The following is a 24,728-nucleotide window of genomic DNA, read 5'->3' as shown; positions in this document are numbered from 1 at the left end:
ACAAAGCAAATGGAGTTATAATGGTGCAAATAAGGGCAAAATTTGGGCAAATGGACTGTTATTTCTTATTGCATTATCGTTCTCAGACCAATATAAATCCATCAGCTGCAGAAAAGAGACATTTCTGTCTGTGGAGTAATCACACATGGATTTGACAACACTCTTTACTCAGGGTACACATGTCAAAATGGCTGGTGTCGAGGTCTGGATGGACTTTTTCTAGGGATTCTCAAGGAAATACAGATTTTAAGACAGATTTTTTTTTTTTCTTCTTTTGAAAGGGCCATTGCACAAGTAGGCAACTTTCTCTGACATGATATAGCTAGGCAGAAGAGCTCCTAGTGTTCATGTCTGTCAGGAATGGGCTGTGTTGAGCATGGCAATTCCAGGTAACCTTTGCGAAAGGGCCATTGGAAGCAGACCATGCATTGTGCTCTGAGAGCTGAGCTCTCCACTCATGCTAAGATGTTTTAGGCTAAATTACATCTGGCTTCCTTTTGGATACAATGCATGGGAACAGCAGAGGGTGGCCTTGGTTGAGACTGCAGCTTGTATTATCTCCTCAAAAGCAGCTGGATTTTGCCCTCAGATTATTCTGTCTTTTCTGTATAAAATTCACAATTACCAATTAATTGCCTTGAGACAATTCATTATTTGAAATTTTATCTACATTCAGGAAGTTTCATTCATCCTACTTTCCTTTAGCTGTCAAAAAACTAGGCACCTGGTCAAAACCGCTCATTTAAGCTCTAGTTGGTGGGAAATCCTGGCATTTCTGGAGGGTGATTCTCCCCAGACTGAGAGAGATTTCCAGGATGGGTGGGAAGAGAGTGTTTCTCATCTCTTCTTGCACTGAAAAGCAGATCTTAATAGGCAATTTAGATGAGATGTTCAAATTCAGATATCCAAATTAGGTAAGTTGAGCTCAGCAGCAACCTTTTGCCATATAGAGAAGGAATTAGAAAGCAAATCACATTAATACTTTTATGGATGTACTTTGTCCTTCTGCCTGATCTACATGTATGACAGTTCCTTATGTACTAGACTCAAGTAAAATTCACCATTTTGCCAATATAAAAAAAACCTTTTTTTCCTTTCAGATGGCTATTGAAACAGCCCTTTGTTGATCCTAAGAGACTGAGTGTATTTGGAAAGGTAATGTGCAAAAATAGTAGGATGTATCATCGTGATTCATTAAGAAAGTGTTATCAGTTCATAAATATATTTACCTATTTTCCTAAGACAATTTTAGTTATTAAAAGAGGAAAAAACCTTCCATAATTTACTGCATGTTCTGTATATTATTTTTTTCTCAGACTGGGTATTTGAGATCAATCAGATCAGTTTTATGGTACCACAGTATTTGTGTTTCAAAGAGAAAGTATTTGTTGAAAACACATCTGCATTCCTTAGAAGATGGAGACTGAGGAATGAGACGTGAAAATGTGAGAAAGCAAAGAGCAAAAACTGGGAAATTTGATAAGCTTTAAATTCAGGGAAATTTACCCTTTCCAAGTTAACCTCTCAGGGTTGTTTCCTACTGTGAAAGAAAAATTCATCAAATTTAAAATTCAGTTTTAAAGTTAGAAAAGAAAACCAATTTATTTAAAAGCTCCCTAGGGTTAATTATTTCCTCCACTCTGCTTAAGAGTCGATTGAAAATTTTCTTTAAAACTCATTTCCTTTTTACTATGTACAATGTGATAGAAAAAATCTTTTTTTTTTTTTTTTTCATTCTATGCATTAAATTTGGCTTACTAATGGGAATGGAATATGCACTTTGCTTGAAAATATGGTAACTTGGAATTGCTTAATGCTGATCTCATAAAGTTGGACACACGCACACTGTCAGGGAGCTCTTTAAGAGGTTTTAGACATACACAGAAATAAAATTCTTGTCACCATCAGTAATGTAAACTAGGCACAAGAGCAACAAGACTGTCCAGAAGGGCAATCTGCCAATGCCACCTTGCTCATCTCTGTGGGGGTACAAGCCCAAGTGATGCACCATCTGAGGGCCTTTTTGAACTGTTAAACAGCAAACTCTGTTTCCATGTAGTTTGCATTTTTATTCATGGGAGTAGAAAGAGAGCTTTAAAATTGGTTGCAACTTTACAGCCAAACAGCTTCTTGAAAACAATGACAATTGGGTTGTAACCACAGAAATCCAGATGATGAGTGAGGCACCTTGCATCAGGACATAAGAAATATTTCCTTCATTGTCATTGCAAAGTGCTTCTAAAAATGTGATCTCGCTGTGTAATGTTTTTGACCTGGAAAGCCTGGCTGGAAGCAAGGGCACAAGCACAAAGGAAAGAAATTCCCAGGAGAAGTAAACTAAGCTCTTAATGAATATATGGCATAAATAATAAATAACCTGGCAATAGCTGTCCTAGGATTAAAATTGTGCTGTGGAGCTCCTGGGAAAGACACAAAGAGAATATTAAACAGAAGCAAAAGTAGAGAACCCAGAGGCAGAGGAAAGCTGCTATTCTCCTAAACTCTTTGAATTATATAAGTTACCAGCGTCAACTCAGAAAGCCTTTCTTAGGTGAAATCTGCTGCACATTGACAATTCTGGGCAGCTCTTGGCCTTCTGGGCTGGAATTTCTATGGGAAAGGAATAACTCAGTTCCTTACAGTCCCTTGAAAATCCAGCTCTTATTCTGTTTTCTTTTAGCATCTTCTTTTGTTTTGGGGTTGGGTTTTTTTCTGATTTTGAAATCTTTTACTAACTATAGGCTACTCTGCCATGATGGAATTCTAGAGCTTAAACTGAAATATACTCATTTTTAATTGCATAGTTTAAAGATTATGACCAGGTCTAATGAGATCTTTATTTACTCTTAATTATAGGTTTACATTTCCTTTAAAAGCAATTCTTGCAGATATAAATGCATACTGTAAAACAATCCCATAAGGTTAGTGCAGTGGCCTTTAACTTTATTGTTGCTCAAAAGAAATGAAACAAAAATCTCAAGATAATTTCCATTATTAGGGATACGGTGGCTACATTACATCAATGATCCTGAAATCCAGTGAACGACTCTTCAAGTGTGGAGCTGTGGTGGCACCAGTTACAGATATGAAGTTGTATGGTGAGTATTCCCTGCTCTACACCTGCATGATAGTCTATTCAAAATATCTTTTATTTATGGATGTAGTACTCATTTTAACTAAGGGCAGGTAATGTAACAATATCAACTATATTTCACCTATCTCATTCTCTTCTTTGAATGAAAGGGCAGAGCTAGCACTGACATAGTTTACCAAAACACGCAACAGTTACAGGGTTATTAAAACCACTGATTTTTGCAAAGGAATTGTGTTTCCCATTTCCTACTGGAATTCAGTCAGGTACCCCATTTCCTAAGAATCCTTTAGGTAGATCAGCCTAAATCAAGACTTCCTTATATTAAGAATGAGTCTTTGAAGGTTAGTGGTGAATTCCTTACAATATCAATCATGTTGTCATTCACTCACAGGATATTTTATTCTGCATATGAAGTTTTGGTCACAGGCCAAGGACTGTGGACTGTGATACACAGGAAATTAGACCAGGTTATTTGAATGGTCTGTTAGTCTTTTGATTTTGTTGTTTATGTTTCTTTGGGGGTTTGGGGGATTTCTGTTTTTCAGGGCTTGGGGTTTCTGTTTTGAGGGGGTTTGGTATTTTTTTTTGTTGTTTGGTTTTTGTTTGGGGTTTTTTAACTAGTTAAATATGATGTTAAGTGAAGTGATACATTTAAATAGCACGTTCTAGTTTTAAATTAACATCTCTTTGTTGACTTCATGGCTTAAAGAGCTTCTGACTCTAGGTCAGAATTGATGAGTTTTAAAATAGAAGCAATTTTGATAAATTCACAAGTTGTTTTTTTTTACTTTCACAGCATCAGCTTTTTCAGAAAGATACCTTGGTATTCCATCAAAAGAGGAAAATACCTATCAGGTAACTTAGCATATACAAGTAACTTAAAATTACCGATTTACTCTTAAAATGCAATTCAGTTACACTGTGTGTGTTTGTTTACTAGGCATCCAGTGTATTACACAATCTTCATGGTTTAAAAGAAGCAAATTTGCTAATAGTTCATGGGACAGCTGATGGTAAGTATTTACAGATGAAATTACATTTGGAGTCAGAGGTTCTAATGGGCAGGCATTCAAAGGCTGGTTAGGCACACACTTAGCAACTACATTTTTAGGTTTCATTAACTCTCCAGTAGGATTTTTTATTTCTGCTGTCACTTCTAACGCTAAACTGATGACACTTTTCTTTGGTGAGTCTTTCTACCTGTGCTGTATATTCTAATTTGTTTAAAACTTGGGAACTATCGTACCCTAGTGAAAGGTATTATATGAATTACTAATAGAACAACATACATTTTTAATGGTATTTGAAACTCATAGAGATTCTGCAACTGAAGAAGGAATTACCAAGATGCTTGGTAAAGTACGGCACCAAGTGGGAAGTTAAACTTTTCATCCAATAAATCAATAATGCCAAAGCATCTGAAGCTGACACAAAAGGAACTTTTTTATAGCACCTATACTTTTATCAGCAGTTTAAAGCAAAAAATGAGTAAAACAAAGTTCTAGCACTTTAAACAGAATCATAACGTGTCACTTGAGATAATTTGTAATTATAGATTTAAATTTGACTGTGGTATATTTTTCTGAACTTTCTTAACTGATGTAGGTCTAAAGCGCAAGCTTTGGTGCAGGGAGAAAGGGAGGGACAGAGAAGATATACTGGGTGACTAAAGAGACATGAGAGTCTCAGACTTTGATGATCGTAAAAGGCAGCAGCAAATTCTACTCCTCTGAACTCAGCAATAGATGAAATTACGAGTCTGATGTCTAAGCAATGCAGTGTGTTCAGGACAAGGACTCTGATTGCTTGCTGCCCTTGCTTAATGTCACACCTAGTGACAACACCCAGCCCACTTGCAGCCTGAGCTTTCCAGCATTAGGACATGGTAATAAAGTTGTCTGTTTTTAACTCACAAAGATTAAGTTTTTGCTATGTTGCAGGCAGAAAGTCCATTGCCTAAAGAATGGTGGGCTTTAACAATACTGATCAAACAGTAGAAAATCCAATGTGCTTTCCTTTAACACAGTTATAAACTGTCATGATGTTCAAACAGAATGGTTTTACACACCTCTAAACTCTCACAGTATGTGTAAATCAAGGGTAGAGAGGAGTCCTCACAGAATGCCTGGAAGGCATGGCTTCCCTTGGGGTTTACAGCTCCTTCCCCAAAACCTCCACTGTTACACCCTGCATTGCTGTAACCGGTGGGACTGTGCAGTCCTGACCAAAAAGACAGTCAGCTTCAGATCCAGTAATTACAGAGGTTGGAAATGTTTTCAGTGAAAGCTGTTTAACAGAAATAACTATTTCATATTAGCCTGTCTTTTTCTAATACTATCCAAATGTTGTTATCTTGCAGCTAAAGTCCACTTCCAGCATTCAGCAGAACTAATTAAACATCTAATAAAAGCTGGACTTAATTACACTATGCAGGTATGTGCAGCTGTGACATTTCCTATAAACAGAGGTCAGCATTTAGCCTCATATTGCCTTTTCTTCCCTGGGAAGAAGCATCTCTACCACAATGCAACCAGTATAACTTCAGTTTACAGTTAAAACTCTGTTTAATACCATTTTCCTTACTTTCCATCAAGAGCTGTATCTTCTTGTCATTCTTTTGGCTCGTTCTCCTCTCTCTTGTCTTTTTCCCACCTGTTTATCCTACAATGCTGTATAAAGTCCTTTAGAGTCCACATGCACTTCTTGTAATATGGAAATCACTACTTCAGTCCCTTTTTGCCTAAAAAAGTATTGCCTCATATGAAACTAATTTCCCCTTAGTTTCAACATCAAAAAACATTAAAAGGCAGCTAAAAGGGAAGAGTGCTGATCTCTCTCTCTCTCTAGCTATGCAGAGGATGAGGATGCTGTAAGAGACAGGCTGGGGAGAGGGCAGGGCATGCTGCTGATATACAGACATGCATGAGACCCACCACAGCATACATGGATGTTACTGGTCAGGGGCTCTGATTGCATTAAGCCTTCTTGAATATTAAATTATGTGGGTTCGGGTCACTCCTTCAAATATCTCAGATGTTACCCATTGCAATCCTTGACCTTACTGAACCTTAGTGAACTGTAGTTTCCACTGAAGTGTGTGAGTTTACATCAGGGAGGACGTGGCAACAAGGTGATTAGCGTCACTTATAAAGGGAAAAGGACTTTATGTGTAAAGTCTGAGTGGGGTAGGATCTGTTCCAGCTATTCCTGTGAGTTCAGCTGAGGTGATGTGAAGGCCTGTGGAGAGAGGAAGAATCAGGAAAGACAGGGGTCTCAAAGCAGCACTGTTGAACCCTTCTCATGCAACTTATCGAGAGTTTGAGGAAGCAATTGAAACTTTTTGCCTCAGGCCACTGCAATTCTCTGGTCCTAAACCTTGTGGCCTGGATTTCTTCATTCAGCCTGCAAATTTTTGTTCAGCCTCACTTGGGAGAAATTTCTAGTGGGATTTGATTTGATTAAAATGCCCATCTCCACTCTAGGAGAGAGAGATGATGGGCTTTATATAAGATAGGTAAATAGTTAAAAATATGTATAAAAAGGTTTTTCACTGAACATTTAGAAGCTCAGTTACTGAGAGGTTCCTAAAAGCATCAGGTAATTAATCCTTATTGACATTAATGGGATTTGGATGCCTCAACACTATTGAAAATGCCAACTAAGTAAACTGTTGTAAGCACAATGACTGAGAATATAAATTTTTTCTCTTCTGCAGATCCCACTGCAATGGTTGTTTTATGTAAGTTCGAATTCCAAGAGAATGAGCTTTACTTAGAGTTTTATTAGCTTCCCTTGATGCCATAAAACTAATGTTATCATCCTGGTGCCATCTAAAGCATTTTGAAGATCCCAGAAAGAAAATAGAAAAAAAATTAGAGCCCTAAATATTTGAAAAGCCTTTTAAAAACTATTTACTTTTTTCCTTTCTCCTCTGCTAGATCTACCCGGATGAAGGTCATAATGTTGCTTCTGAGAAAAGCAAATATCACCTTTACAGCACAATCCTTGGGTTTTTTAGTGCTTGCTTAAAGGAGGAGACACCAATTTTACCACAGGAACCTGAAGAGGATGAATAAGGAAGCCTATTTGTGTAGTACTGAAGGGGACTTACTTTTCAGCTCAATAAAACCTTAAATAAAAGTGACTGTAAGACTGCAGATTCTGGAAAAGCTCAAGGGCAGCTAAAGGATATCACAGTGGAACAGCACATTTACAGACAATGAGCTAATAAACTGAAATTCAACTAAAAAGTCCAAACATATTACCAAGGGACGAAACCTTTACCTTTGTGGAAGGTCAACAGTTGGTTACAGTTTCCTGGAAGAACTTAGTTTTGCATAAGTGTAGGGTTAGTGCATGTTTGTTATGTTAAGCCTCACTGTTGGTTCTGTAAGTGTTTGCTTGTTTTTTAATTTAAATGCACATCTTTATTCATCTTTGCATAATGCACAACCTATCATAAGTGTTATGGCCACTAATATTTTAAAAGGTGAGCTGCAATCTAACACTACTGTAATGTTAAAATAAGTGCAATTTTTTTGCTGTCTATTACACGTGAGAAACCACAGAGATAATAAAGGGCACGATATTTTCTCTAGTTTCTTCTCAAAGGGGATATATTGTCTAACGCATCATATAACATTGATACTGAAAATGATTTTTTCCCCCAATTTCAGCATTTACTGTTATTACTGTACCTTCTAGTAACCAATAAGGGACTTTCTGGTAGTGGGCTCCTGGTCTTTATGTATATTCCCAGGACTCGCTAAGCAGAAAATCTTTTTGAGCTTGAAGAATTTTTTTCAAGACATAAATAACAGCTGTATTTAAAACAGTATCTGCAATGGAAATATTTCCCCAGGCCAAAATGTATCTATTGTTTCCTTAAAATATGTTTGAGTTGTGTTTTGGTATTGTTTATAGTAGTTAATAGTTTTCTGGTTGCACTCTAATTTTAGAATATGCTACTTTGTCAGATGGAAATTAGATACATAAATATTAAATTATAGTTTCAGATAAAGAAAATTTATTAACAGTGTACAATGCCACTAAGTAGTAACTTCACTCCTCAAATGAAGACATATTTTGTATAGTGCGTTTTCCTTTTCTTCCTTCTGGTTTCAGATGTAATTCTAATGTTCATCAAGGTGGCCATGTAGCTGGAACACACCCAGTAGTTTTTATTCCAGAGCTGCTCATTAAGTCGCTTGCAGCAGGATTTAGCTTTAACAGCATCACAAAGAAATGAAATGTTTTTCATTCAAGGCAACGGAAGCTCCTGACAAGATAAATTCTATTATTTATTCAGAGGTGAATTACGGCAATAGAAATTGAAACTATGAAATAAACAAGGCAGCCAGTTTGTGTTTGCAGAGTGTTAACTCTGATCAGTGATATGAAGTACAGTGTTGACTTAATTTAAGGTATCTTCCTGAAGGTACGTGAAATATGCTGTGCCACTTATGTGAGAATAGCTGTAGGTTTTCTTCTTTCTGGATATATTCTAAATACTTTCCTACCCAGCTAAGGTTTCATTTCTTGCAAGATTAAAAAAAAAGTAATTTTTTGAAGGTAACTATACTATTTAAGATGTAAAGTTCTGCATATTTTATGAAAAATGGGAATTGGTTTTAATATAATCAAAAATTACCTGAAGCTTTTTACTCATTACTCTTTTGGAATATTTTATTTCACAGTTAGCATTTTTTATGATGCAAATAATTAATTTGTCTGAAAGGTGTGGTTTTATGGAACACTCAAAAGTCTCTGTCTCTTAATGTTTAGTATTTATCTTGTTTTATTAGCAATGTTTAACTATTTTTTCAATTATTTTAATACAATTTTAATGTGCAATGATATCTTGTTTGGGTCCCAGTGTCACCACAAAGTATGGCTTTGCTTTGTGGTATTCATAGTTGGTGTAGAGTAAATATATAGTATAGGTACTTTATGTATGTACGGAGGCTGTTAGATGCACTACAATAACACCATACAAAACAACAAAAATGTAAGAGAAGAATTCAGGGAAGGTTTTGAAAATCCTGTTTTATGTAGAGGAGCAACATTTTAAAGTCTTATAGTGACTGGGACTTCTAGATTGTGATTTTAAAACCACAAGCTGTGTGCACACATTGACATGAAAAGGCTAATTCTTCTCAATATGCACTGTCCTTTTCTCTGCAAGATAGTGTCTACATCCTTATATTTACTACTCTTCATACATATATAGCTTTAAGTTACCTGCAAAAGAAAACAAACAACTCTTGTGTCTCACCAATAGGATTACGCATGTGCTCAGGAAGTACGTTATCCTAGATCTGTGGAACCCACAACCTGTCTCCTCCTTTCCCCATTATCTCTCTGTTTCAATCCCCTGTTCCCTACTCTTTCTACCACAGCATCCCACCTCCACCTACAATTTTGATCAGTTTATCTGAATATGAAGGTAGCATGAGGACATGGTTTCTATAAGAATGCTTTTTGCCAGGACCAGTATGTTTAAAAAGTGTTATCTGAAATGTGGGTTATCTGTGTGGAAATGTGATATGCTTTTAATGTTTTTAATATTTCTCACACTGTGCTACAAATACAGGTATTTTTATATAAATGTGTATACAAAGGTGATCATCAGACCCAGATTAAGTTGTTTTACTGAAATTTTTACATATTCATTCAGTTCAGATATTACAGATGCAGTCACTGATTCTGGTTAGACTAAAGAATTTGGTTCAAGGGTTCTCTCTACTTTTCTAACATGTTCAGATATTTCTTCCATTTACAGCACAACTTAATATTGTTATCTATCATTCTACATGCATAACTAATGGCAATCACTCATTAATTAGTCTGTGATCTGTAGCATTGATCAAGAATTAGTACACACTGCACAGAAACGGCATGAAGAGTGTAGGGGTTTTATAGTTTATCCATTGTTAAGCACTGTTAAGCACAGCATTATAGGTCTGAAAAATTAGTGTTTGATTCAGCTGTCATTAAAATATTTAATTTACTAGACTAGACCTATTAATTTATGGAAACCTAGGGCATCAGCATATCTGTTTACTGCTTGCTAGAGCTTATCTCTACCTTCTAGATTTCCTCTCTTCTTTTTCTGCTATAAGGACTTGAAAAATCCATGAAACCTGTAGGTGATATTGAAACTATATTACAAAATCTGGAGTAACAGCTTGTCAGTTGGAAGTCTTTTTCCAGACTGCTGAGTACAAAGAAAGGCTGATTATTTTTAAATTCATTTTTTCAATCTTTTTGCAGTGAAGACAGAATTACTTATGACCTGGTTTGATCAACGTCTGCTAAGATTTGCTATAACCAACTGTTCATTGTTCCTATGTTTCTGGCATATGTAGATCTACCCGTGTCTGAAAATGAAGATGGTAGCCTCTGTTCTCTCAGCTCTGGCACTTATTTTGAGTATGGAGTCAGTTAAATTCATTTAGTTGAGAAATTATGCTTTTAAGACAGAAGAGCTTGTATTTGATCTGAAGCCAAAGATTTTCCATGGAAACCTGGGAGCATTGAGTGTTCCTTTTAATAAAATGCAGAGGATACAAGGTGTAAGCTAGTATCCCTCTTTTTAGATGTTTATTAGATGTTACTGAAGATATTGCAGCAAGAGGAAGACTTCCCCAAAGAGACTGAATACCAGTTTCTTTTGCACAGCCTAAAAACACATAGGCAAGGTGTGGTGGTCCTAGCATTTTATATTTACTACAAGTAACTCCTGCTGTCAAGTCGGTTGCCTCTGGGGAAGGAAGAAGCTCACTGGTATTGATTACCAATGCATCTTCTGCAAAACATCTTTCAGTACCTTTAAGATCCCTTTTTCCTTTGAATGATTTCAAGAGTGCTTCAGAGAATGGAGAGCTCCTGGGATGTGGCTAAGGAGAGTCACAACTTCTGAGGTGCCTGGAGCCTTGAAAAGAAAGAATTTAGCTAAACTCCTATCTATCTATCTGTTGCATTTCATATGTGAAATTCAAGGAGGAGCCTGGCTTCAAGGAGGTAGGTGGATGACAAATGTTGGTAATTCAGTCACGAGGGACATAATGCAACATTCTTCCCACAAACAGTGTACCAAAGCATGCAGTGGTAAGTAAAATAAATTACTGTTTTCCAGTGCTTGTTATATCAAGTTGATCAGGTATTTGGATAGAATTAAGGAAATTACACCACCTGAGTGTATGGAGTCCAAACTTTCCATTAAACTTGGAACCGGAGTTCTTGCTCAGAAATCCAATATCCTACCTTCACATAAGTCTAACTCAACAACAACAAAATTGATTTAATAATGGGTATATCCCATGAGGACCTGAATGATATGTACAACTGTTTTTCATTAAAATATCCCATAAAGTGCTAACAGCCCCTTTCTTGACCAAAGGAAAAAATAGGGGTGGGGAAAGACTCTGCAGAGGGAATATAATTGGTAGAAAGATATTCAGGACCTATTTCCCTAAGGAAAGTGATTAGAAAAATGTTTTCTAAAAAATGTTTCTATTAAAATGTATTTTGTATCATAAGTGAGCTCAGAGTACAACTGTCAGGGGTGCTTCTAAGAGGATTTAGATGTTTACATACAGCTGGTGTTAAGGGAGAAGGTTCCTATACAGGCATATGATCTCATCCTCCACCCAGTGCAGAGTATTGGCAGCTCTCTGTAAAGGAGAATTGTAGTCTGTGCGCTTAGTCTGTCAAGTCCCCTTCTGGATTAGTCAGGGATGGGACGCTGAGATAAGATGCAATTGATAGGCAAAGACATGAGATGGTTATATCAGGAAAAACAAAAATTTGCTTTAAAAATGTCTAATCAGTATGGTCATCTGGCTATTCTCCAGTTAGTTGGAGGTGAGGGTGGGGAGCTTGGGCAGGGTGCTTGACGATCAACTCAAACACACTCCAGCTTAGAGACCAGCTGGCAGAAATTAACAGCTCCTGCAGTGCCGGCAAATGCTCTAACATCACTGTGGAGAAAAGGAAAGGGAATGCAAGCATGGACACAGTATTTTGTTTCTGTTATTGCTATGGAAGAGTTGCATTAATAACATGGGCAGATTCTTCCAAAATCTTAACAAAGAGCAGAAGCCTGAAAGAGTACACTGGTTGGTTCCAGCAGCAGCACCTCCCAGCCTTTTCCTGGTATATGTTTGACAAACAAAATGATGTGTAGGATCCATTCTTGAGAAGGTTTTCAGTGTCATTAGGAGAGGTAAGAAAGAAGAGTCTTGTGAGGAGATGTTTTATCGCAATATGTTGCTCTATTCAGAGCTCTTGCTCTAAAATAAAGTGGTGAAGTAGCATGTACCATGAAACTTGGTAACCTTACAGACAAATACAGCTAAAGCTTGATTCAGTAAACCATGACATTCAGTTATTTTCACAAAAGAATGATGAATTAAATGGTTTTGTAGGGATTTGTAGTCCTGTATTTAAGTTTCATTTATATTGTACATGTCAGTTATTACAGGAATATAATTCCACATTTAAAATAAGCAATTACAGTGAAATATTTTGTTTTGCAAAACTGCACATTGTTACAATTTAAAGCTATTTCCATTTTCAAGTTAATTGTTCTTCCTTTTGGGTTACACTAGACACTACATTTATTGGGCTGCTTGGTAGATGATTTTTTTTTTTTTTTAATTTTAATGGAACTTGTACTAAGGTTGGACACGGGGACTTAGCTGTTCTCATAAGAATTGCCTCTGGAAATACAGTGCATCTGAGTACCAGGGAAATACTTAAGGAGGTTTTATAGAACATCATATCAAAAATATACATTACGCTAGGAAGCAGAGAGCCACAAATGAAGGAACGGGTATGGTCAATTCACAGTGTAATTGGAATTAAGTAATTCAAAAGAAACAGCAGTGTGGAAAAATAGTTTGGAAAGAACTTTCAGTCTTAAAAGGAGGTCTGTGAGAGATTGTATCAATTTTTTTTTTTTTTTTGCTTCAATTTGTCCTGCATTTTTGAGTTCAAGAGCTTGTTTCTGAGATGGGGGTGGCAGCAAGATTATGATCAGATTTTTCCAATAAGAGCCTGAATTGACTATCAGTATGTTTTTCACAAAAAAAAAAAAAAAAAAGAAAGAAAGCTTTTTACTAAAAAAAAAGAAAACAAGCTTAGCAATAACAAATTGGAAGAGCAGGAGATTGAGCTAATTGCATCAAGTGGCGCAGTGGGAAAACAGAGCAAGGTGCCGTTTACCCTGAGTGAAGAAATTGAAATGAGGTTCGCAGACAGCATTAGGATGAGACTGTTTTACTATGATGTAATGAGAATAGGATGAGGAGGTTTAATTCCTTTGGTATGCAAATGAGCATTTACTAATCACAGCAGAGACCAAACTTTTGAAGTTGAGTGCTAAATGTATTTGGTTCTATGTAGGTGCACAAGAAGACTATGTCAGTCTTCTCATAACGGTTGGTTTGCTTTCCTGTGCCACTAGAGAAGAGTTAAAGAGCATCTGTGGGGACTGGGAGCAGCATAAATTCCATCTTGGGAAAGGGAGTTTCATGTTTGAAAGGAGAGCATCAGCCACAGAAAGCTGTGTAAAGTAGGACAGGCTGTTCATTACCCAGTATAGGAACAAATAGGGCTGATTGGAAGAAGGAAGCTTACAAATTTCCAGCAAAGATGATTTTGAATCTTCCTTTTATTCCAAACATGGCAAAACTGAAGGAGGGAATAAATGAACAAACTCAGGAAACCTTCAAATTCTGATTTTAATAAGATTTTAAATACAAAAAAAATTAAGCTAAAATAAAAATGCTCCTGGGAAAAAAAAAGGGGGGGGGGGGGGGCAAGGATGTGTTGTTTCTAACCCCAACTTTCCCAACACTTGTTTTAAAAACAGGAAGAGAACAGCAGTCTGCTGTCCAGCTGGTTTATGACAAATCCAACCTGCTATGCTTTGGCAGGTTACCAAAGAAATGGTTTGATAAGGAAAGGAGCACAGTCCTCAAATGAAAGATGCCATGGATGGACTAAGCAATAGTGAATTCTCAATAAGGAGCCTTCATGTCGAACATCTGAAAAGTTTAAAACATCAAAAACCCTACTTGGAGGCTGGTAAAAGAACTGCAGCTGAACTGAGCTATCCCTAAAGAGAAAGCTTCCCCCTGCTTTCTTTAAAAAACAAAGCAAACCTTGGATCAGGGTATTTGACAACTAGATCCCTGTTCAAACATAAGGACATAAATTGTGAGTCAGGACTGCGCATGGAAGATGTTTGCAGGTCACTACTATTCTACAGTTAACTGTTAATATTATTACGTTCACCAAAAGCAGGTAATGGGTAGAGGCAGCTGGTATTTTTGCTCTTGCTATCTAACAGGGATGCATTGCAGCCTTGGGTGCCAGCACCTGTATATTACTGTTCAAACCGCAACTGATGACATAAGAAGTGCTGGAGACCATGCTTCAGAGTTGTGACCTAGTTCTTAGATTTTTTTTTTTTTTTTGTATAACCATTATGCAAATGGATTCTGGATCTGATGGTGGGAGGGGATAAGAGATGAGCAGATCACTTAAATACTGGCTGAAGGCACTCCTTTCTGAGAAGAAAGCCTGCTACCAGGCTCGCAATGATAGGCAAGAGGCAGCTCAAATATTTTTATAAGCCAGTTTTGAAGTATGGTGATGTCACAGCAGAGAAATGAGTGGAGCATCTTTTACACATCATACTTAAGACAGCAGAACTGTCTGAGCCAAACACATTTTGAAATAACAGCTTCCATGCTTAAATGGCATATGGCGCTTTGACATTGCTGTGGATAAGCCTCATAAATATAGTGTATTTTAGAAATGTTTCAGGTTTATAAATGATAACTTTTCTGTTAAGGAATGGTTTCTTATCATATTCAAAGTCTGTATGCATAGTTATGGCTGTTAAGGATTGGTTTCTTATCATATTTTCTGTTAAGGATTGGTTTCTTATCATCAAAGTCTGTATGCATACTGTTATGGCTAGGCTTTCCATCTTCCCAAAGAAACCCTACTGCTGCTGTGCTCAAAATACTGTGCGTGAGGAGGAAACACCCTGTACACAGACACGAATTTATTGTTAGTATATCAGTAATACTTCCTCCTGATCACAACACGTATTTAAACATTTGGGACTGTAGCATCCTCACCCAGGTACAACCAGACCTGAGGCAAATCTTGCCTGTAGGGACAATGTCTCAGGGGTAAAAGGGGGTGCAATGATGGGGCTGGGGCTGGGTCAGATGATGCTGCCAGGAGCGGGGAGCCAAGGAGAGAACGTGCCCTTGCCTCTCCTTCCTTAGGGTCCCACAGGACCCCCTCAAGTGTCCCACACCCTCTACCCATTCCCCACCTGCTCCAAACACAAACTTTCTGCTCTCCTGAGTCTTGTGTGCAATGCCTGCCTCTTGTGCTGCTTTGCAGGGTCTTCTCCTGGGCCAGAACCTCTGTTGGGACTTTCAAAGGCTCAGCAAAGCCCTAGGCTGTGTAACACCCAGGGTTTATGCCATGTGCATGCCTGCCATGAGCTTTTGAAACGTCTTTGCTACATAGGATGAATCTCTGTTGCTCTCTCTACTTCTGTAGGCAGACACTTGAGCTATGCCAGCAGATTAGTCACTGTAAGTAATGCCTTCCTGTCTATATAACACTTATCTTCCCTGACATAGCTCATTGTATTTTTCCTGAATTGAATTTGTAAACCTTCTGGGGCGGTTTGCACACAAACACAAGGTATTGCTGCATCTCACTTTGAATTGAGCCAAGTCTGCTGCTGAGATGCATATTAATAATTAGTGTAAATCTGCAGTGAGCCTTCTGTGGGTAATGATGTCTATGGTGTTTGTGCAAACCTTGAAAATTCTCTGCACATGTTCTAGTTACCCACTGTTGGACATGATGCAAACCCCATAGCTCTTCCTCATTTATTTTTAGTGCCTTCAGAGAAAGCAAATTGTAAATTTCTTTTGGGAAGACTAATACTGCAAATCGCCCATGAGATAGGCAGTTGACCTTCAAACAGGTTATTGCATATGCCCTGCATGAGGTCTTTCCAGCTGAAGTGGTAAAAGGTAGAGTCCTCAGATCCTGCTGGTAGGGACCTGTCTTTGTCATCTGCTTGATGCTGCAGAGGGTGAACTGCTCCTCATGTTCTCTGCCTCTGCTGAAGTGGTGGATTAAGGGCATCTGCCATTATCTAGACCCTCCAGTCCATAAAAGATGGAAAATAAAAAGCAAACCCAACCTCTTCTGGTAATTCAATTTAGGATTAAGGTTTTGATGAAAAGATAATGCAGTAAACATGAACATTTTAAAAATTAATCCTGTGATAAGTATACACTTTTTGTCAAAACAATATTTGTTATAGTTTAATCCATCAGCAAAGTAAAGTTTGACTGCCAGTTACCATGTTTCATCATATCAGTCTTGGCTTCTCTGTAAGTGTCACGGTGTGAGTACAGCACCCTGGGAAGGTAAGAGAGCATATCTCAGAAATACAATGTGCAAACTGCATTATAAAATACGGCCACTTTTCTGGAGTCCTAGCTCAAGCTTCTAATTTCTACAGGTAAATACTGATGTGATTGCCATGGAAGACTTCAGTTCTTCAACAACACATGCTTTGGGTTTTGCCCTGTGGCAGACTTTGGGGTGGTGGAAATACATGAGTATGTATTAACTGAAAACCAAGGAACACTAACACGCACTTACGATGTGTCATGCTGTGGAGTATTACCCCTCCAGTACTGGTTCCATCTTCCATTAGTATAAATATTTCTTGAGCCAACTTTAAATCCAAGCAAGCTACATCATTAATCTGCACTTCATCCAGCTACTGCAGTAGGAGTCTGGATCTGCAAACTTTTGGTTTGTAGAGAAAGAAAAACAACTTGATGCCTGCTGAGATGTCTTAGTGTATTTTCATATAAATGTAAAAAGGCATCTTGGTACTAATTCAAGATATCTGCTTAATCTGAATATTAGTTTGAGAAGGGATGTCTGAAAAGAGTCAAATCAGGTTTCCCATTCTTTTTCCCTTCATGCTGGTACAGGCTGTTTATTATGGATGCTGCACTGCATTTGTGTTTTGAACCAATTAAGCTGCCCCCTTCTCCAACTGAAGCTTGTACAAATGTTGCTGTGCATGACCACCAAATGTCACTGCCGCTTAGCACACTCAACACAGTTAGCTGATTTATGTTTTATTATAGTATTAAATTGATTATTTATACATTATTATAGCAAGATCAATTTAATGCTGTAATAAACTTGGTATTGAGCATAGTTTAAGACATGTCAAAGTATAAAAATATGCATATGGCTGGACATTTCTGAATTGCAGGAATGTGAATTGGACAGCGAGTAAAAACTGAAAGCTGTTTGCGACATTTAATGACCATATTAACATCCATAATAGTAAATGACCAGGTAATTAAGGTGGAAAAAAAATCTCAGCAAAAATGGTGTAGGCAATTACTATAATGTCATGAAAGTAAAAGAACTCATCCAACTTGAGAAGGGGGGATCTCAGGTTGTCCAAGTAAATCGATTATTCATATTCTTAATGTCTCATTTAAGTATCTTTAGCTGTACTGTGTAGCATATGAACTGGTATGCAAGACCATTTTAAGAGATGCGGAGAATTATAAACTCCACTGAGTAATGCAGAAATATATCTAGAGGTGATACATGTACCATGGGTACAGACTAGATTAACATGGATGAGGAAAAACGAAAAGGAATGAAGTTTTGTACGATTACTGCTCTGTGGGAAATCTGTGCGGACCCAGGTTACTAGAGGATCTAAACCCAAACTAAGGGTGCAGAGATGTGCAGAGAGGAAGATTATACTTGATGTAATCATACATTTATAAGAACTGTCAGTTTGCAGTACAAAAGGTTGGATGATCTTGTAGCAAAGTTGCTTGATAAGAAGCCAGATACATGTAGATAATAGTTCTGCTACTGTTTTGTGATATCTTTAGATAAAAATATGGAGAAACTCCCATGTCACAACATCTGCTGTACATGCACCTGCCTCCTCTGTATCTTGGTTTTCCAGGTAATTCTGTGCATAAAATATCCCTGTGAGGTAGATGTACAGGACATAACCTGTTCAGATACCAGGGACAGGACGATAAGACAGAGGAAGTGAAACTGGAAAGTAAAATTTTTTTGAAGTACTAAAGTCTCCTCTCATGCAAAAAGGGTTAAAAAAAAAGAGAGAAAGAAAATCTTCTGGAGGAGACTAACATCAGCACTTCTCCTTCTTTCAGAGCATGGGACACATCTGTGTTCAGTTCTGTGCACCTCTAATCACTCTTTGCAAACGAAGGAGAAGTGGTAAGATCTGCATTTTTATTTGCTTGCAAGGGATCAAACCCCAAAATAAACAGTTTTACTAGGGGTTTCTTTTAGGCTTCCAGCCATTGCATTTCTGCCTGAAACAGAGAAAGTCTATGCTTACGCTAAGTAGAGTTGAAATGCTGGTACTAAAAATGAGTTTGTGGACTGAAGGTAAGTGATGTAACTAATTTTAGGTGGGCTACAATGCTTTGACTATCAGAAAGGATTCCAAATCTGGTGTTCATGCCTGGATGAAATAGTCATGTGGCCAGACCTAATATACAAATAACATACAGCTATGCCACCTGTTTTCAGATTCTGTAGCTCAGCTTTCAAATGGCAAGTTGTTGAAAAGCTGCAGGAAAAGTAGCAAGTCAGCTGAAATCAAAGGTATTGTTCAGTGCTGTAGGCATTTGAAACTGCAGCATGGGTGCCCAAGACATCTTGATTTCTTGATTTAAAGTGGGCCCTGAGCCAGGGGACTGGAAGCAGTGTAAACCTCAGGTAATTAGGTGAGGAGCAAGCTCCCTATAGAGTCAGAGGGCCTTGGTTTCTACATCACTTAAAACTTGCAGTGTAGAGGCTTGTTTCTGAAGTAACGCTGGGACAGCAGGGCTAGTTTACACCCTGCCCTTGGCCCCCTCAAGTTTACATATTGTACTTGGACAGATCCTCTGATAGTCCTTTCTGTACCAAGAAAAATGCTACTTCAACCCATGGGAAACAGCTACGTGGTAGGGACCAAAGATCCAACAGTTTCCTGCGCTCTTCACAGATGTTCTGTTTATCCAAACCACCCTGGTGCCTCTCCTCCTTGAATTCATCCGTGAAAATGGGCTAATACTTGTCTTTTTCTTCATCACATCTGCTTTTGTTTTGGAGCTCTGGAAAAAGATTTTCTCTTGCTAAATATCTGAAAAATACTTAGGAGTCATTTGTCCCACCCACGTCCCTGACACTCCCCCTTCTCAGGTGTTTCTTTATTTTAATTATTCTGTTATTTGACATTTGTGTTTTTCCTTCACATGCATCCTGCTCCTTTTCAGGAATACAGAAGCTGAACTCTTATGTTTATGGATGAAAGCATTTTCACAGTTTTTCAAAAGAACTGGCTAAAACAACTTCTAATTCTCTCCAGGTGAATGCAGTAACACTTTATTGCTCAAAATGGCTACAATATGAAACTAAAATTATGCTGGAGATCATAAACATTAAACATCCTACTTTTATGACAAAGTACAGTTCCCAAAGGAATATATGGAGAGAACTGGCCTCCTCTGTTCCTTCTCCCTCCTAGCACATATATGCTCCTTTTGTCCTTCAGAATCAAGATGGCTCTGACATAAGCTCCGTATCCTGTTACAATGCAAGAAATATAACACAAAGGCTTTTGATGGATAGTTCAGGAAAGAGATAATCTTGCAACTTGTTTCTATAGCAATTAGTTATTTTTCTCAATATTATTGTGCTTAAAACACATTCAAGCAAAAGATTATCCTGCCTCTCTTGGCATCTTTGCAGTCAGATTTCTGCATGTTAATAATAGCCAGGTTACCTTTCCAAGCTTCTCATTCAGCATGACAAATTTAAAGCAACTAATGGTAGGAATATGGAAATTGTCCTCTCGCTCCTCCTCTGATAACCTTACTAAGTGCTGTGCTTGTGCTTTCTGCTGGGACAGTCAGCCTTGCTGCACCATTAGCTCTGCAGCCGAGAGCTCTGTCGTGGTGTTTTAGCAAGCATAAACTCTAGTATACTTGAGGTATGCGGCTTCATAAGAAGTATTGTAACATCCTCGGTGATTCTCAAAGGGTTGCATGCAAAGCCTGATGAAGTCAGCAGGTATCTTTCAATTGCTTTCAATGGGTTTGGATCAGACCTGTCCTGCTCTCTTGCCCTAATCTTGCCTGGCGCAGATTGTACAGGGACAACACAGAAGGAACAACATTGATCCTATTACAAAATACTGAGCAAGTACTACAGTGTTCTTTTGTTTCCTTTGAGAGGATAAAATCAGCTATCATTTTCTAAGGTACTTTTCTCTGCATCTGAATGTGCTAGAGGAGACGAGAGGTTTGGGATTTGTGAGCAGCACCTGAATGAAGCCAGTGCAAACTTTGTGTATTGATGGATACAGTCTTGTTCTCTCACTACAGATACTTTATGTGAGACAATAACTTACTACATGGCTTATTCTGTCCAGGGGAGATCTCTTTTGCTCTATCATGTGTGCATGCTCTTTCTGCCAGAATGAAAATACAAAGCATGGGAATCCAAGTCTTGCTGACCTATTTGTAAATAACCTCTCTAAAGAGGAATGATAAGGGTTACTAGGGTTTGAGCCAATCTTGTTTGACAGTCTCCCTAACCCATTTCTGGCCACAGTGAAGCACAGCTCTTCCAACCTGAAAGACCAAACTATCCAGTACCCAGTGAAAACTCCAAAGATAACTCTGTGGTTCCAAGCTAAGTTTATGTCATAGATTTCCAAATGCATCACAGATTTAATTCTGACATTTTACACTGTAACACAATTAGAACAGCTAACTACTAGGTATTCTGTTTCTCCATATGTGAAGCAGATGTGTGAAAAAGCACAAAAATTTATTACCTTAAATACTTAACTCTAATGTTTTGGCACACTACTTATGCTGTACCAACAGAGTTTTTGTAGAGGTGAGGGCAAAGAGATTAAGCAAAATCAACTGTCTGTATTATATATATAGTGCAGTTAAATAATAATTTGTATTGATTCTTGGCATTTATGTTCAGCAAAAGTGCAGTGCATTGCCACTGTTGATTGCACTCTGTTTTATCAGAAAGTGGAAGTAAAAACCAAGAGAAACTTAGCACTGCCTTCCCACACCCAGGTAAGCATCTCTTCCTGGGTGTCTGGTAAGACTGGAATATGGGATGGAAGCTAAACACACTGTGACTTGGGTTTCTCCTGATCGGTCGCCATCCTCTCTGATGGTAAAGTTGAGTGCTGTGTGGAATAGTAAATGTTTAGCAGAAGGGGAGAAGGAAGAATAAATAACTGTCATGGTAGTTAAGTGGCCCAGAGAAAACTTGCCAGACAAATTATCCTTTTCCTTCAGTGGCTGTGGTGTCTCATCCCATGGTTGTTGCCTTTTTTGTTCCTCTTTATTTTAATATGGTTTTGAAATTTTACCATACAGTCACTGGAAAAGAAAACTGTTACCCTTCTTCCCTGCAGATAATGTCTGCATTTCCCCCCTCCTGTTTACTGGGCGTGAAGTGAGGTTCTTTATATCTCTCTTTACCTTTTATCTTTTATATCCTGATGAGAAATCACAGAATCAGAATAATTTGGGTGTGAAGGGAACTTCAAAGCTTATCTAGTCCAACCTCCCTGCAATGAGCAGAGACACTCCAAGTAGATAAGGTGGCTAGAACTACATTCAGCCTGACTTTGGATGTCTCCAGGGATGGCACATCTACCACTTCTCTGGGCAACCTGTTCCGGTATTTTACTACCCTTGCTTAACAAGTGAGGGAGGTAGGTCCTGGCTTACTCACAGTGCAAGTTTCTGTGCAGCTGCTTTGATTTTTCTGTCATCCAACCCTTTGTTTTTTGTGTGACAGACTGTAATTGCCAGCTGTCGTAGGTGGGAGATGACCAGGAAGAATAATCAGAAGGGAAAATGCCTAAATGCTGTGGGAAAACCTGCTTCTGCACTCTTATTATCCATGGACAGAAATGACTTCTAGGTGGTGTCTCCAATGCCAAATTGCATAGGCTGTTTAAATGAATCCATTTTGCAGGCTACCTGTGGCAGCACGACTGCAACCTAAGTGGAGAATTTGGCTCCTTCTGCCATGTGTAATCAAGTGACTACTTTTAAACAGTCTCAATGTCACTGAACTATCCTTCCCCTTGACAGTGGTAGAGCTGCTGGCACCTACCTGGTGCTGAAGGTTGTGTGGGACCCAGAGGTGAAGCATCCTTGAGTAGGATGTCTTGTATGTACTGCATTTGAAGTACGGCTGTCATTGTGCATCAGGCTTCCGACTTGAAAAAATGAACGTTGAATCTGGTATCAAGTTGCTCTAGAAAAGAAAAGTTGTTCCTGACCTGGCAGAGAAATTATCAGAGTTAATCTGTTTTGTCTCGGTTATGTAAAGTACCTTTCATGTTCTGTGTAAGCAGAGGCTTTAGTTGGTGTTTCTGACGACATTTCTTCAGCATTCATTCTGGATTCATTAGGATAAACTGGTGCTTCATCTCCAAACTCCTTTTTTTTTCTTTTTAATTTGTTCCCATTCCTTATCTTACACCCACTTACCAAATAAATGGACTTTAATTCAAATAATTTGTGGTTACTTAAATGATAAGATTGTGCAGAGAATATGCTTCTGGAAGGACATCAGTCTTATTTGCAGGGATCAGGAGATACTTTCTGTTTTACTTTTCCCTAAGCAAGGAGGATAAATACCATATAGCATTTGGTGAAAAGGTAACATTTTTAGAGATGTTAATGCTTATTTCTTGGATCAAGTAATCAGGGAAGCTGAAGGAGGAAAATCATCCTGTGATTTAGTTGTGAGTTGTTTATTGATCCTTACATATGACTGAGCTGTAGAGGAGCCAGTCTGTATCAGTGAACATACTACTTTTCTGTTTAACATCCTCAGGGATGGAAAACACACACACGAAAAATCCAGTGTAGTAGCTTTTATCTTATGTAGGGGAATAACATTAAACAAAGAAAACCAATTAAAAGGGCAGCTTTTAGGGGCTTAGATGTTGTTTAAAGATTCTTTATTAGATGCTAGTAGTAAATGCAAATACTGTGTAAAAAAAAAAAATAAATAAAAAATGCTTATTTAGAAGCAAAAAAAAAAAAACAGCTGCCCAGGTAAAACAAAAGTCTAAAAGGTGCTATTAGGAATAATGAAGACATCCTTTAAAACATGAATAATATGTAAGAATGGGGAAAGTAAAGAAACACCTAAGTTCTAGTATCTGAGATTCATAACCACAGCAGATGGATCAGAAAAGGTTTCAAGGTATGGCTTCCTGAAGGCCTAAAAACTGATTATAGGAAACTTCATAAAACCTGGCAATGCAGAGGGCCTGTGGGGCTGGGGTAGAGATGGAGGAAGGGATGTAGGTGAGCACTGTGGGCAGGTGCAAAAAATCTCTGCACAAGAGTTCATGGTGAGGCCCATGCTGGGCTGAGTCTGAAGAACCATCCCAAGTCAAGATCTTGGTATAAATGCTTTTAAAGCAAATCTATAAAATTTACAGTTACAAATTGCCAGGCCTAGATGCTTGTGCAGTAAAGCTCTCTGAACATCTTAAGTGTAAAACAGATGAACTATCACTGGCAGTATGCAGTGGTAAAATATATCTTGGTGGCAGAGGGGAAAGTGACAAACAATGCCAATCTTTAAAAGCCCATAAGGAGTGGTGGATGCCTTTCAGGAAGCCTGATTTCTGCATCCAGCATGGAGAAAGGAGCGACAGAAAGAAAGGGATGGAAAGACTCATGGATAGGGATGATACCGTGGGGAAGAGATGCCATGAATTTTGAGGAAATCCATACTACAGCAAGAGCCAAAGTATGTGCACAGGGCTGGGTTAACATCACATGCAGTTTTTTTAGTGAGGTACTTTACAATTTTTTTTTACTGACTTGAAGTTTTTTGTCATGAAAGAGTAATAAAGCTAGCAAAAAAAAAACCAAAAATAAAACCAAAAATTAACCAAAAAAGGGAAACAAAGGTGGGGATGAAATATCACATTGTAGTTATCCCAAGAGAAAACTCTGGATCTGTTCTACTCAAGGTGTTCATAAATTATCAGAAAATGAGACAGAAAAATGAAGCCAAGAAAACAACTAGGCTGATGATACAAAATTGGTTTGTTCTGACAAATACAAAGCTGACTGCCAACATGTATGGAAAGATCCTGCAGTCCTGAATGACTGGACAATAAAATTGGAGATGAAATTCAACATCAATAATGCAAAGTAATTCATAGAAGGGGAAAATTGTTCTATTTCTGTTCATGGTAGGCCCTAATTGCACTATTACTATGCAAGATAGAGATCATGGAGCCATTTTGGATTGTTTTCTGGATACTGCATGAAATGCAACAGCAAGAAGGGCAAGTAAAGCACTGGGGATTATAGAGAAAGCATAAAGAATAGGAAAGAAAACATTATGCAGTTGTAGAAATCAGGTTTTTAGAAAGACATCCAGAAATCTTGAATACCATGTATATTGCTATCCTCCCTCAAAAAGGAAGTGGTAAAAA

The 24,728-nt window shown here is 38.0% G+C and overlaps 1 protein-coding gene and 1 long non-coding RNA gene across 3 annotated transcripts in view; both read left to right on the top strand.

Annotated features, from left to right (window-relative positions):
• Positions 1-9,718, top strand: part of DPP10 (dipeptidyl peptidase like 10) — a 563,373-nt gene extending 553,655 nt beyond the window's left edge. For both annotated transcript variants that reach the window (XM_061479197.1, XM_061479109.1), the window contains exons 21-26: positions 1,101-1,155; positions 2,999-3,098; positions 3,891-3,949; positions 4,035-4,107; positions 5,454-5,527; positions 7,033-9,718. In XM_061479197.1, coding sequence (XP_061335181.1) covers positions 1,101-1,155; positions 2,999-3,098; positions 3,891-3,949; positions 4,035-4,107; positions 5,454-5,527; positions 7,033-7,170 — 499 coding nt within the window. In that variant the 3' untranslated portion in view covers positions 7,171-9,718. The remainder of the gene's footprint in view (positions 1-1,100; positions 1,156-2,998; positions 3,099-3,890; positions 3,950-4,034; positions 4,108-5,453; positions 5,528-7,032) is intronic.
• A 5,682-nt stretch (positions 9,719-15,400) lies between these two features.
• LOC133275531 (uncharacterized) lies at positions 15,401-17,793 on the top strand. Its single transcript, XR_009745681.1, has 2 exons — positions 15,401-16,572; positions 16,668-17,793. It is a non-coding gene; the product is annotated as an uncharacterized LOC133275531 (long non-coding RNA).
• Positions 17,794-24,728: the final 6,935 nt, after the last annotated feature.

Source organism: Pezoporus flaviventris, unplaced genomic scaffold (assembly GCF_033815535.1).
Source record: "Pezoporus flaviventris isolate CSIRO_AGI_PZ_B2104156 unplaced genomic scaffold, CSIRO_AGI_Pfla_v1 ptg000001l, whole genome shotgun sequence".
NCBI classification, from domain to species: domain Eukaryota; kingdom Metazoa; phylum Chordata; class Aves; order Psittaciformes; family Psittacidae; genus Pezoporus; species Pezoporus flaviventris.
This window is presented reverse-complemented; position numbering and strand designations above follow the sequence as displayed.